This window comes from Phyllostomus discolor, chromosome 1 (genome assembly GCF_004126475.2).
Source record: "Phyllostomus discolor isolate MPI-MPIP mPhyDis1 chromosome 1, mPhyDis1.pri.v3, whole genome shotgun sequence".
NCBI classification, from domain to species: domain Eukaryota; kingdom Metazoa; phylum Chordata; class Mammalia; order Chiroptera; family Phyllostomidae; genus Phyllostomus; species Phyllostomus discolor.
The window spans coordinates 1,456,644-1,470,340 of record NC_040903.2 but is presented as its reverse complement, the minus strand read 5'-3'; the positions used below and the strand labels follow the sequence as shown (position 1 = coordinate 1,470,340).

The following is a 13,697-nucleotide window of genomic DNA, read 5'->3' as shown; positions in this document are numbered from 1 at the left end:
GTCTCCGAAACGGGACACGTCCGCGGGCACAGCGGAGGGGGCTCGCAGCCGAAGCCCATCGCCTGCACTGAACCCAGCCACGGAGACCCCTCCTCTCCTGGGCTCCCCTGCCCCCCAGCCCCCCCCCCCCCGCCCTCAGCGGCCTCCGGGGCTGCCCGAGTGTCACAATCACTGTCCAGCAGTCCCCACCCTCCGACCCACCACGTGGTCTGTGCCCACCGTGTGTCCCTGTCACCAGAAACGTTGACACCCGTGACGACGCACCCACAGACCCCCCCCCCCCCGCCAGACTGTGCGCCCTGCAAAGGCAAGCACCGCGCCACCCTTCCCGATCGCCAGCGCCCGGGCTCGGGCGGTGGCTGGCTCATGTGGTCGAAGGGCTGCAGGCTGAAAACGAGCCCACCGGCTGCCCTCGGGCACACGCCTGTGTGTGCCCTGCCTGGGGCCAAGACCCAGGCGAGACTGAAGGTCCCGTAACAGATGGGGCTTCTGTTTGGGAAGTGTCCTGCCGGCCTCTGCCGGCAATGACACGTCTCCCCGGCCTGTGGGGGGGCTTCCCCGAACCCCGGCCTGCCGAGCCCCCACTGCCTGCAGCGGGCCGTCGGGTGTGCTGCGCGCGCCTCCTCCTCCTCGCGCCAGGAGGCGACGCCCCTCTCAGGTGTGCTGTCCCAGACCTCGCCGGGACCAGGCTGGCCAGAGCACGAGGGCCGTGGGCCACTCACAGTGCTCACGCGGAGGCTGGGACCACAGGCAGCCTGGGGCCGTCCCGTGTGCCACTGGGACGGAGCCACGGGAGGATGAGCAATGTGGACAGCAGCACCGAGGCGTGTAAGCCGATGTACAGAATGAGCCCCTGGGGCGAGCACACTGGGAGGGGGCGGACCGCAAGGAGCCCAAATCTGGACCTGCTCTCTGGCCTCGGGGCGGAGCCCGCCCGGAGGCGGCGGCTAACAGGGTGCCCAGTGCCCGTCCCGCTGCAGACCTGCCCCGCCTGCACCACACAGCTCCGTGCGCCACCTCCTTCCGACTCCAGCGGCAGGTCCCGCTCTGCACGGCCACCTCCAAGCCTCCGGTTTCTGCTCTGTCACCCCCAGCTGCTACTGCACAACCCAACGAGGCGCGGCCAGAGTGCAGCGCCCCTGAAGTTTCTCAGCCCCTTCCCCCTTTCACTCCCCAAGCCAAGTTAGCTGCCCTTTTACATTTGTCAGAACCGGAAACACTTCATTCTGTCCCGAAACCACAACTAAGCAGATAAGCCTCTGACGCCTTATTCACAGACTAGTCCCGACAATGAAAACCCGCGAACAGCACGGACAGCGTGACCACGTGGCCAAGCTCCCGACAAAGCCGAGAGCCTGCAGGGATGACACTTCTCCCTGTGAGCCCCGAGCCACGACCTCCGGGCCACTTAGAGAACCTTTCCCAAGTCGACCTTCGTGTTAAAATGGGGCCACATGTGGGTCTGCTTCACTTTCACACCTGGACGGAGACGAGCTTGCCGTCTGTCTGTCCTGGAGCCCAGAGAGCCTGCCGCTCCTCCGGCCGGGAGAAGGGAGGCAGGCCTGTGCCGTGTGGCCCCAGCCTGCCAGCCTCCCGCCCGTCTGAAGCAGGTGTGCGTTCTTCCCGAGAGCGCGACTCCTCTCAGGCACGCCGCTGTGGCCCAAAGACAGGGCGCTGTGCGCGCTCCATGCAGGGCTGGCGCCCGTGACACCCCCTTTTCAACCCCCCTCCACACAACGCAAGAGCAACGATGACAACAGGGCCTCCTGAACGCTGAGAACAGGAGGAAGCCCTGAGCTTTACTCTCACCCCACCCAGGACGCTCTCCCACACCCCAGCAGAGGCTGCCGGGCGGCAGGGGCCGCGGCAACACCCCAGCAGGCCCCGGGCGGCACCCACCGGACTTGAAGATGTGGATCAGACACATGAGCAGCGTGCCCAGCTCCTGGCAGTAGAAGGTGTGCTGCTGCTCGCTCATCTCCACCCGTGGCTGCTTGGTCGCGATGTCCTCCAGCAGGATGCCCACCAGCTGCAGGAGGAACCTGCGAGGGAAGGGGGAGGGCGCCGGTGAGCAGGGCGACGTGAGGCAGCGCCGGGCTGCGGCAGAGGTTTGGACACGCATACAGGACACACGGTCTGCAGGGCCAAAGGGGGAGCACAGCGAAACAGGCCGTGGGGCAGCTGCGGCCGGGGACGGGCCCTCTGCCGCGGGGGCGCCTCTGGGGCCCCGCCCCCCAGAGGGCGGACAGGAGGGTGGTGGGGCAGGTCGGCGGGGCAGGTGCTGGGAGCACACCGCAGCACTGGGGAGTCTGCTCTCACGCATCTCAGCCACCCGTTCGGTGAAACGTGGGGTGGGGGGAGCCCCAGACTTTGGTGGACCCTGCAAACAGGGCACCACGAGGGCCTCCGGGGCCCCGCCCTGCACACACAGGCATCCCACCGAGACAGGTGCTGGGCGCACAGGCAGCGGCCCCGGCTGGGAGGTGCGCGGGCAGAGGCTGCAGTCACAGCACGTGCGCTAAGCCCCCCCGCCTTGCGGAGCGCCTGGAGCCGGGCCAGGACGGCCGTACACCCGTCCAGCACCGCATCTGTGGCGCCGGAGTGGGGCTGCTGCCTCAAGAAGCCCCCGAACAACTAGGGGGCAGATGAGCTTTGACCCCACAGTGCCCCGTGGGGAGCACGCGAGGGCCGCCGCCCTGGGGGGAAGGGCAGTAAGACCAACGTCCAGTGGGCAGGTTGGGACCCCGAACTCCCGGCAGGCCGCAGCTTGCCCCGCCCCGGCTGCGGGCAGCCCCCGCCGTGCGGTCTGGGTGGGGGCCCTGTGCCAGCGCAGCGAGGGAAGGCCCCCCCCGCCCCACCCCCGCCCCCAGCTCGTGGAGCCGCAGAGGACGAGCCAGTCCTGACTCTCTGACCGCCGTGCACCGTGACTTGCGGCGGGGTGGGGACGGGACGGGACGGGAAAGAGTGCCGGCCGCGGCACACCTGGAGAACGTGTCTTCCGGCAGGCTCTTCGCGTGCCTCCCCTCGCCCTGTTCTCCCGCCGGGGAGCCACCGTCCCCGCCTCTCAGCCTGCTGATCGCCGGGCAGGAGATGAGGTGCGGGGAGAAGGACAGCTCCTGGATGCGCGACAGGACGATGTCCTCGGTGGACTGGGAGATCAGGACCCGCAGAAGGGCCAGCACTCCGGAGACCCACAGCTGGACGGTGCTCACAGACGCCTGGGGGGCGGAGAGGGCGGGCTGCGGTTAGAGGAGGGAGAGAGGCGCGTCTTTCCCCATCGCCGGAGCCGGCTTCTCGCGTGAAAACTGCCCCCTTTTGCCTCCCACCAAAAACTCTCTGTTCTGAGGCTCGGGACCGTCAGGCTGCACCCCCCACCCGGCGGGGAACCTGTTTAAAATGCAGGTCCTCAGGCCGCCCCTGGCCCGGCAGAGCCCGGGGCCGGGACAGACGCTGCCGCCCCAGCATGGGGGGTGGGGGGCGGGCGCCCACGGTTGGGGGGGGGAGCACTCACCAGCGTGGCCGGGGTGACGAACATGCTCCGCAGCAGCATGTCCACGGGCCGCAGGGAGGACGGGGCCAGGATCTCGAACAAGGTGTTCAGCACCCCAAGGGCTTCGTGGGAGTCGATGTGCATCTGCAACCAAGACGCCACCGCTTACCCCCCCAGTGGGCGGGGCTCCCAGCCTGGAGGCCCCGCCCACCCACCATCGCCCCCTGGCGCTCCAGGCACTTTAACCCCAGTGGTCAGCCCAGCGCCCGCTCTTCAGGACACCACGGCATCGGCCACATTTCCCCACAGAGCAGGTCTTTCCACGTAGGTTTTTGCTGTACGAACAATGTATGTTCTCTGTGAAAGAGTCAAATACGTGAAAGAACGGAAATCAGGGGGAATCACACCCCGACACACGGGGCACACTGGGCAGCCAGCCCCTCACGTGCCCCTCGCACACCCGGCTGCCCTCAGCGGGTCCGACACACGCCTCCTCCTCCCTCCTCTCTCCTGTGCCTCACCCGCACCCGCCCCTGCAGCGCCGACCGGCGACAAACGCTAACAGACCTGCACGCTTCTGGCCCTTAACTCTCCCCGCTGCTCCACTCAGACAGCTTTCTGTTTGGCGCCCGTGACCCTCTCCCTCAGGAACACAGTGGAGAACCCCAGACCACAGGCCCCCCAACACGACACGTCTGCGGGTGCAGACATCGCCCCCGAGTGGAGACGGGTGTCGGTGCTGCCGTCTCCCCGTCCTGCCCCCTGCCCCAGGGTGTGTGGAGCCGGCCTCTGCAGAGAGGTGACCCTCCCCGGGTGCAGACCTGACCCCGTTCTGCGCTGAGCTGCGCCTCAACCACGAGGGGGCAGCAGGAGGCCCGCGTGCTCACCGCCCCAGACCACCCTGCAGAGGCCACGCCTGGCCCCATCCCTCCCACCGCCGGGCCCACGCCGCCCCACGCCTCCACGCACCTCCCTGCTCCGCCCTCCGAGTCCCCAAGCCTGCGCTCAACTCTCAACTCTCAAATCACACCGTGCCACCCCCGCCCCCCCGCACCAGTGCTCTGCAGCTTCCCAGAGCCGCCAGCACCAGCCACGCCGAGAGGCCCCTCCCCAGGGCGGCCCCTTGCTCTCTTCAACCCCAACGGGCTGTCTGACCTCGGGCGGCTCCGCTGCTCTCTGCCCAGGGGTCCGCTGTGACGTCAGGCTCGCCCAGCTCCACTGAGGGGCCCACGGGACCACACCCGGCCCCCCACCCCCACCCCGCTTTCCGCACAGCACTGATGGTCCCCGACAGTTCACTCCCCAACACGCTTCCTGCCGGTCTCCTCCACCGCCCGCTCCAGGCACACCGGCCCTCCCCGAGGACAGGGTCTCCTTGCCGGCGGCTGTGGTCACCCCAGTGTCTGCACCGCACCGTCTGTGACCCCGGCAGGTCCCTGAGCTTGGCCGCCCCACACAGCGCCACAGGGTAGGGATGGGGACGGTGCCGGTGCCGCGCTCTGCCTGCCCGCCCCAGCACCCCGCACGCCGAGACAGGCGGGAGAACAGAACAGGGGTTCTGGGGTGTCACCCTGGATGACGATGTACCTCCAAGCACGGAATCGCGACCACACAGAAACCCCAAACTCGACCACGTATCGGAACCCCCACCTATCACCTCACAGCAGCCGGGGCTCCTCCGTCTAGGGGCCTCGGACGACAAGTCCACGTGAAACCAGGACGGGACTGACGGCGTGACACAGACAGAAGTGACCGCAGGTGCCTATGCGCCCCCTCAGACACCTAGAGCCACGAGCACTGTGCAGCCCAGAGCACGTGCTGCCTCAGCCGGGCACCCGGACAGGCGCCGTGGCTGCCGGGGGCGGCCAGGGGGCCGAAGACCCAGAGCCTCGCTGCAGCTGGCGAGCTGTCCTGGGGGCCCACCCTGGTGACCTAGTGTCGCTGCCAATGGGTGCAGCGCGCCCTGTCCTCTGCACCCGGTGGCAGACGGGACCCAGAGACCGGGCGTTGAGTCACTGGGCCCCGCCCTGCTCACTGCGCGGTGCGGGCGTGGGGCGCCCAGCCGAGCCGCACCGTCCAGTGCCGGGTTCCGGGTTCAACAGTGCTCGACTGCCAGACCACTCACTGCCTGAGGGGCAAGGGACCGCACACGCACGGCCATCCGACGGGAGCCCCGGCCTGACGGGCCCACGAGAGGCAGGGCGGGGGCAGGGAGAACTTGGGCTCAGCACGGGCCTGCACCCCCCCGCCCAGGGGGCACCTTCGGGAACCCTGCACACACGCCCCGGAGCCCTGGGTGCGGCTGCACAGTGGGGCGCACGCCTGCACCTGCGGCCCGCGCTGACGGCTCCCGGGGAGAGTGGGTCTGCGGGACAAGCGCCCCCTGTTCCGGCCCCTCCCCGCCCGTTCCAGCCCCTCCCCGCCCACCTGCTGCTTGGCCAGCATCGGGAGGATGATGTCGGCGACCTGCCGCGACAGCCGCTTCCACTTGTCCTCGCTCTCCTTGTGGCACTGCTGCAGGACCAGGACGAACATCTCCAGCACCTGCGGGCGGGGCCGGCACGGTCACCTCCTCACCGCACGCCCCACCGCCGCCGACGGGCTCAGCGGGAGGCGCCGGGATCACGCCACCATGACCCCCATGGAACCCTGGCCCTGCGACACACAGGACGGGGAGCCAGAGGATGGCCCGGAGCCCGGGAGGCGCTCCCCCCGGCCGCCGCGGGCACGTGCCGCGGCAAGGCCCTCCTCACCACCACTGCCGTGGGGTCTCACGAGCCTCCTCACCCAGAGGAAAGGCACAGAAGGACCAAAGTGCCTCCAGCCTTTGGCCGTGCCTCCTGCAGATGCCCTAGGACCTGACCTCCGCAGACGCTGGCCGCACCCACACTCTCCATGGGGCGCCTCACCCAGGTAGCACCGCCACGCAGGAGCGCAATGGGCTCGGGCACACGCCTATTCTCGGCCCCGTCTAGGCGGGGGTCTGCAGCCCGAGGCTGCCAGTGCAGCTATGCAGGCCCACAGCCTGACCCGGGCTCACTCTGACCAGGGCGTCCACACGCAGCAGCAGCAGCCACGGGTCGCAACCAGTGCCCCATGGCCTGCGGTGCTAAAAACGCTCATCTGCTCGTTCAGAGAGAACAAGAAAAGGGAGGGAGTCCATGGAAAAAAGTGTGCCGGCCTGGCCCACGCCCCAGGACTGCTCTGAAGGAAGAGCCACGCCCTCTGCACACCACCGCTCCCTCCGAGTCAGGTGGCCGCGCCCCCACTGCCCGAGAACGTCTGTGCACGAGCTGACCCTGCTGAGCGAGGCCAGTCTGCTTCCCTGTCCAGGCCCAGAGTGGACCAGCCACCGCCGGGCCTCCCGCCCGCCCGCCCAGCCAGGAAGGCCTGCCAACCTCTCTCCGGCAGGCGTGCTCAGTAGCAGAGTAGCTGCGGGGTTTCACTGAGCACCAGGCATTTAACGCAAAGGGACTAGGTTAACCGAAATGAGAACGCACACAGAGCGTGTTTCTGCGGGAAGAGCTCGCAGCTCCACACGGGCCGAGTGACGGAGGGGAGTGGCGGAGGGCCTGAGGGCTGGCCCCCGACAGCTGGAAGGCCGGAGTCACCCACAGGGCCAGGCCGCAGCACTCACGCCTCCAGCTCCTCCCTGAAACCTGAAACTCTCGCTCCACCCCAAGTAATGCAAAACCTGATCGGCTCAAAGAAACCTGTCGCCACAGCTGAGCAGTTGTTCTCGGTCCCCGTGTTGGACAAGAGGGGCCCCCCCACGTGGGGCTGTGTCCAAAGCCCTCCCCCTGCCCGAGGGCCCAGGCGGGCATGTACAGGGGCCATGGTGTCCCCCGTCCCCGCCGGGCGGCCCCTCTCACCTGGTGGTACTGGACGAGCCGCAGCAGCATGGACACCACCACCTCCTTCTGCGTCTCCAGCTCCTTCCCCGCGTCCGCCTTGTTGGCGCCCCGCAGCACGAAGAGGTCGTGCACGATGGGCTGCAGGGCCGGGATGGCTGAGGGACAGAGGGCCATGCTGAGAGCCGCGGGGTGACACTCACGTCTGGAAGACAGCGCGCGACACCCCGGACGTGTGCAAAGGGGAAGCGGAGCCCAGCCCACGCCCAGTCGGCCGGGCGCGGAGACGCTGCCACTGCTGCGTGGGGAAGGCCGCGGGTCTCCCCCGGCACTCAGGCCGCAGCTCTGCGAGAGCTTGAACGTCAGACAGAAAGTGGGGTTCCTGTGACATCACGTCACTCCTGACAGAAGAGACCCAAATCCGAGACGACGAACCTCCCGCTGCCTGAAGTGACGCCAGTCTACGGGCCTCGGCGGCCTCCCCGAGCACTTCTGGCGGAAACTGCCGGAGCCGGTGGCAGCACCCGCACGGTCGTCAGTGGCGAGCCCACCCCCTCGGGTCAGAAAGGGCCCCCCCATCCATCCCGATCCGAAGACGCAGCCCAGCGCCTTCTCTGGCTCAGGACCACGCGAGGAACCCCCGGGAATGCCTCCCTGGGAAGGGTGCAGCCCGGCACGCCGTCCAGAGCGGTGAGCGGCCCTGCCTCATCCCGGGGACACGCTACTCGGGCACTCACCCTGACAACAGGCCACATCACGGGTGCTCCCCCCGGGACACGCGCATGGCACACCTGCTGACCTCCCGAGAGGACCGAGCCTCCCCACAGAGAGCAGTGGGGTTTGGCTGCCCGACCACTTTCCACCGAGACCCTCTGGTCCTCGGAGCCTGTCACCCCTCTACCCGGCACCTGGCACGTCGCCCCACCCTGCGCCACAGCCGTGCCCACACACGCGTGACTGGGGCTCTCGCTCAGGCTGGACCCTGGCCCTTGCGAGGACGCAGAGCGGCCTGTCGCCCGCCGTGCGGCACGCACGCCACCGGGCACCCTGGCGACAGCGGGTGTGCAGCGGTGCCACCCGGCCCTCGCGCCGGTGTCTGCAGACGTCCCAGCAGGCGGCCGCTCCCAGCCCAGGAGCCTGCAGGTCCCGACAGAGGAGCTGGATGGGAGCCGGCAGAGTGAGTGCTGAGGGTCCGCTTCCAAGTTCACAGCAAGACCGCAGCCGCGCTGAAACCCGCCCGCCTCGCCCCACAGGCGCGGGACAGGCCGCGTGAGCAGCCGCCGCCCCCCGGGGGCCACAGAGAAGCTCCGACACCACCACCGGGTGAAGAGGGCCCTGCACCGGGGCCGCTGGCCCCCAGTGCCGCATGGAACACACCCAACATCCCCGCAGAAGCTCGGTTTCCCTGTTTCCTGTCACGTGACCGACAAGCACACCCCGCCAGAGCCCACCTGACCCTCACGGCACCCCGCCGCCGCTCCGCTCCCACCCAGGCAGACTCCGACCCTCTCAGCGTGGGCCGTGCGCCCCCCGCCGCAGCGCAGGCCCCCACATGCACGCAGGGGGCAGCGGGGACACCGTGGGGGCGGGCCGTGAAGGCCGCCCCGCAGAGCAGCGGGGGGCCGGAGGCCCCAGGGAAAGGCGTGTCCCATTACCGTGCGTCACGGCCTTCCTGCCGCTGGCCATGACGCCGTCGCAGAGCTGGATGATCTTGGGGATGCCGATGATCTGCTTGGAGTGGTAGCGCTCGTACGACAGCAGCACCAGGAAGAAGAAGATGTTCGGGATGATGGCCTCAGACTCCCTGGGGACAGAGACGCCCGATGAGACACCCCCCCACAACCCAGACTCACAGCCGACCGCACAGCCCGGCGTCACTCCATGTGGACCACGAGCTCACATGGGGGCAGGGGCGGGAGCGGGGTGCCCCAGGAAGGGAGCGAGACACGGGGTCTCCGCACCGTGTCCCCAACTCCTGTGCGGCCGTGTGGAGACGGGAGGGTTTTACTCCTGGCGATGACACCGGCTCCCCGCACAGGAGGGAGCACTAAACCCCATCTGGCAAGAGATGCTGTCACTGACTCAGGGCGAGACAAGGACCCTTCCCGAGGGCAGCCACACCCGAGGACAGGTTCTCTAAGGAGACGAAAAAGCAGCGTTCTGCCGGGTGAGACTTGGTTTCGCACCCAGCGTCAAAATCAGACACTCGAGGACCGAAACGGAAACTAAGGACACGTGGGAGAGCCACACGCAGAGCGGCTTCTAGACCCGTCTCCACACGCTCAGCGATTTTGCAGAGAAACGGAAACGCACGGTACTAGTCAGGTTCCCGATTAAAGAAACCAGCAGAAACGCCCGACGTTCTTCCAAGGACACGTGTGTCAGTGACCTGAAGCCACGCGCACTCACAGAACGAGGACCAGGCACGTGGGGGCCACGGAGGGCATGTTACCTGAACTGGCCGACCTCGATGTACTCGAACTGCTTCAGCACGAAGCCGATGAACACCTGCGATGGGGGGGGGGGGGGGGGAGGGGCTCCACGTCAGCGACAGAGGCGTGCCCGCGAGGCCACCACTCTCCCTGAACGCACGCCTGCACGTCTAACAAGTCTCCTGGCAGCGGACACACTTGTGGCGTGCAAGAGCTCAGACACGGTCAACTGGGAAAGGCCGGGATTCTGCCGGAAACCGCTCTAAACACGTTTCCTGAAGACTGCGGTGAGACCCCTTAGAGGAACAAGTAACGAACCCAGGAGACCAACCTCGGGCAGGGCCCGGAGTCCCCGACACCCCCCTCCCAGGCCCCAGCACTACACCCACACACGGCAGCTGCTCAGCCCATCCCCGGAACTGAGCTCCGTCATCCCTCAGCTCCAGTTCCCCCTCCTGTTGAGAAAAACCGTCACCGCCCTGACTGCTGCAAACCGGGGAGCCCGGGCACCGAGTGACAAAGGCAAATCAGAACCAATGCGGTGCAGGAGTGCTCCTGGTGAGAGCCCGGCGCTGCCGGGCGGCGGGAGGGGACCTCGCTGTGCTGGCCGAGGCGGGCGGGGCGGGGCCCCGAGGAGGCTGAGCAGCACGGCCCAGGGGTGCTCAGCTGCCCCCCCAGCACCTGAGCATCAGACGGAGGTTCCAGGGAGACAGAGGAGACACCATGAGCTGCCCTGTATCCAAGCACAGGCCCAGCCCGAGAAAGTGTGAGGAGGGCCCAGTCTCCACGACAGGTCTGCGTCAGCGTGGGCGCGTGCCCTGCCCCCCGCCCACGGCCGAGAGCCCAGGAGCCCGGCCCGGGACACGAGGGCATCGGCTCCAGCTGCAGAGTCAACTGGGGGACTGCGCGGCCGGGCAGGTGCACCCCTTGGGCTGGACCGAACCAATGGCCCTGGGTTCCCCCCGGAGGGGCCCTGGCTGTGGGCCCCGGGAGCACCCTTCTGTCCTGGAGCTCCTGTCCAGGACCCCACAGGGCCTGGCCTCCAGGAAAGGGCACGACGTCCCCAAGCAGCCCCGAAAGCACCTCCTACGAAGGAAGAGACGGTGCTGTGCACTGCCACTCCGGTAACTGCGGCAGGAGACGAGGCGTGGACAGGGCGCGGGCACGAGGCCCCCCCGCCCCCTCCCTGGGGGACGGCCCCACACTGGGTCTCGGCCACGCCTCCCCGTTCTCCCGAAGACGCAGACCCTTGAAGGCGAGGGCTGGCGCGGACGAGCACCCGCGTCTCGGAGACCTGTGCCACGTCTAACTGACAAATGTCCCGTCTCGCAGAGGGAAGCGGCTAGAGCACAGCCATCCCTGCCAAACGGGGCGCCCTGAAGTCACCCGGGTCTGCAGTCGCCTCGCGGGCACAGGTCTGGTTCCTGAAAACTGGCACCGGGAGGTGACACAGCCCCCGCGAGGGGCAGCCCTGGGGGCCGAGCCCCGCCTGGCGTGGGGCAAGGCAGGCGCGACCGCGGGGACGGGGCAGGGGGACGGGCGGCTGTCCCGTCAGACTGCACTCCCGCCCTGCCAGAGGCGAGCTCACTGCAGACGGCTTCAAACCCAATGCCGTGACTCACCGACTGTTCAAAGTCACTCTCTGGGTTTTGTGAAATCGTCCCCCAGACAACAAATCTGAACTACACCTCACGATTCAGGTTCAAATTTACCCTGGCACTCGGGAGGGCGTGTGGACAGGACAAAGCTCTGGCAAGGTGGAAAGGGGTTGAGGGGAACCCTGACAGCCAGCGCAGGTGGGGGCCTGGGGCGGGGGCGCCGGGCGCTCTGCACGACCACGCTGAGTCGCGTGGCCGGCCTGAAATCGGCGAGAGGCAGAGGCTGCTGGGGACCACCAGGCGGCCCGTCCCTCAAAGGCGGGCGGCCGCAGCAGCGGGCGGGGCGACCGACCTGGTCCGAGTCCAGGAGGCAGTAGTTGACCCGCAGCTGCACCAGCTGGGCCAGCAGGTCCAGGACCTGCCTCTGCAGCTGCACGCACGTGGTGGTGGTGTACTGCTTCAGCGCCTTTATGACCAGGGGCTCGAACAGGCGGATGTGGCTGTGGATGGCGTTCTGTGAGGAAGCAGAGCGAGGGTCCGCGAGCGAGTCCCCAGCTGCAGAGCGTCACGTCACGTGGCCACCTGGGGGCGTCGGGCTGACCACACGCAGCGGTTGGTCACCCGCCAGCGCTTTACCTTGTCCGCACGGTTCTTGGTGACACTGGTGAGGTTCGTCTTCAGCTGGGTGGACACTTTCTGGAGGACGTCAAACCACCTGCGGACGGGGACACAGAGAGGAGGCGGCCCTTCCACACTCTGCTGCGCGCTCAGCACAGCCGAGCCTCACCCCCTGCAGGCGCCCGCGGGACGGCCGGGCCGTTACCCCGAGGTGTCGTGGTCCTGCTCCGCCTGCACCAGGGTGCGCAGGCTGGCGTCGGCCAGGGCCTGGGTGAAGTGGGTGTACGGGGCCATGAAGCAGTAGTGGTAGAGGCCCGGCCTCGCGCTGGACGAGCCGAGGCGCTGGGCCCGGCCTTGGGACTTGCTGGGGTTGGACGACGAGCCGTCAAACTGGGAGGCCAGGTTCGTCCCGAAGAGCGTCTTCAACAGCTGCAGGGGAAGAGCGAAGCCCCCCTGCATGCCACCTGGCGCGGCCCACGCCCACGCCGCCGACCCCAAGCTGTCCGTCTGAGGTCCGCACAGGGAGCGTGCACACAGACGCAGGCTCTCGGTCAGTGAGCACTGGTGCACAAGGCTGTGAGGGGCGGTTTTCACCCCAAAGGACCACCCTGGTTCCAAGCTGCCCTGAGGCCCTCACCAGGACCGCACGCTCTGACACCTGGAGGGACGCCGGGGTGCCAGTCACACAGTGGGGGTGCCGTGGGCCTCCAGGACCCCGAGCCCTCCCCGGCGACAGGCCTCCCTATCACCAGCACCGCCCCCGAAGGGACAGGCAGCACGGCGTCACCGAGCCCCGGTGGTGGCGGGCCGGAAGGGGTGGGCAGCGGCCTCCTCACCTGCTGCACGCACACCGTGGCCATCATTGGCTCCCGGCTGAAGCAGGACTTCAGGTACCCCAGGATCTCCTCGACGCACTGTGGGGGGGGGCAGCGAGACACTGGAGGAGTGACTGGGGGACGTCCTCGGGCTTCGACGCCTGGTCTGAGAGCCCCTGCCCTGCCTGCCAGCGAGAACACCTGTTCACGCAGCAAGCGCCTGCAGAGGTCTCGGGCCCCCAGGCCTGACAACAGGCCCCGAGGACACGAAGAAGCAAGAGGAGCGCACAGCTGGCCCGCTGACACTGCGGGTGGGGGGCACAGAGGACAGCCCCGGGACGTGCCACCGTGGACTCGGGGTGGCCAGGCAGGTCCCGCTGAGGGGTGACACGTCTCATCCTGGGGGGACACTGACTGAGCACTAGCAGAACAGAGCACGGTCTAACCACTGGCCACGAGGGGGAGCACTCGGCTGGCACGCGGAGAGAGGCACAGGAGTAACGGGGAAGGTAAGACGCATCGACACGAATGTATGAGAGCAGGAGTGTAAGCTAAGGCGTGCAACGACTAAAACCAGGCAAGCTCCCTGGCACACCACGAAGAAGACTCAGGGGCGTGGACACCGGGGAGCCCGGCGGACACCCTGTGTGTCACTCAAGGGGCTGTTTGTTCAAAGGAGGCTCTCAGTAACCCGCTCCGAAACTCCTCCAGACAGGAGGTGTTGGGACAGACGGGGGACATACACGACGAAGCAGATGTGGCCGCGTGCCATCCAGCGCGTCTGTGCCGTGCGCAGGACACAGGCGGCCCTGCGAACCCCACCCCCCACAGCTCTGCTGCGTCCCCGGGCACCACCCTGGCCAGGCCCGTCTCTGCCCCTGTCCCTGCCCCTC

General features: G+C 68.2%; 1 protein-coding gene across 1 annotated transcript in view; it reads right to left on the bottom strand.

Moving 5' to 3' along the window:
* Nucleotides 1–13,697, bottom strand: part of HTT (huntingtin) — a 91,097-nt gene that overhangs the window by 31,184 nt on the left and 46,216 nt on the right. Inside the window, exons 30-40 of the mRNA XM_028503844.2 lie at nucleotides 12,826–12,903; nucleotides 12,195–12,418; nucleotides 12,008–12,086; nucleotides 11,724–11,885; nucleotides 9,794–9,849; nucleotides 8,997–9,145; nucleotides 7,363–7,499; nucleotides 5,918–6,034; nucleotides 3,512–3,634; nucleotides 2,983–3,218; nucleotides 1,900–2,042 (exon numbers count right to left, since the gene is read on the bottom strand). Coding sequence (XP_028359645.1) covers nucleotides 1,900–2,042; nucleotides 2,983–3,218; nucleotides 3,512–3,634; nucleotides 5,918–6,034; nucleotides 7,363–7,499; nucleotides 8,997–9,145; nucleotides 9,794–9,849; nucleotides 11,724–11,885; nucleotides 12,008–12,086; nucleotides 12,195–12,418; nucleotides 12,826–12,903 — 1,504 coding nt within the window. The remainder of the gene's footprint in view (nucleotides 1–1,899; nucleotides 2,043–2,982; nucleotides 3,219–3,511; nucleotides 3,635–5,917; nucleotides 6,035–7,362; nucleotides 7,500–8,996; nucleotides 9,146–9,793; nucleotides 9,850–11,723; nucleotides 11,886–12,007; nucleotides 12,087–12,194; nucleotides 12,419–12,825; nucleotides 12,904–13,697) is intronic.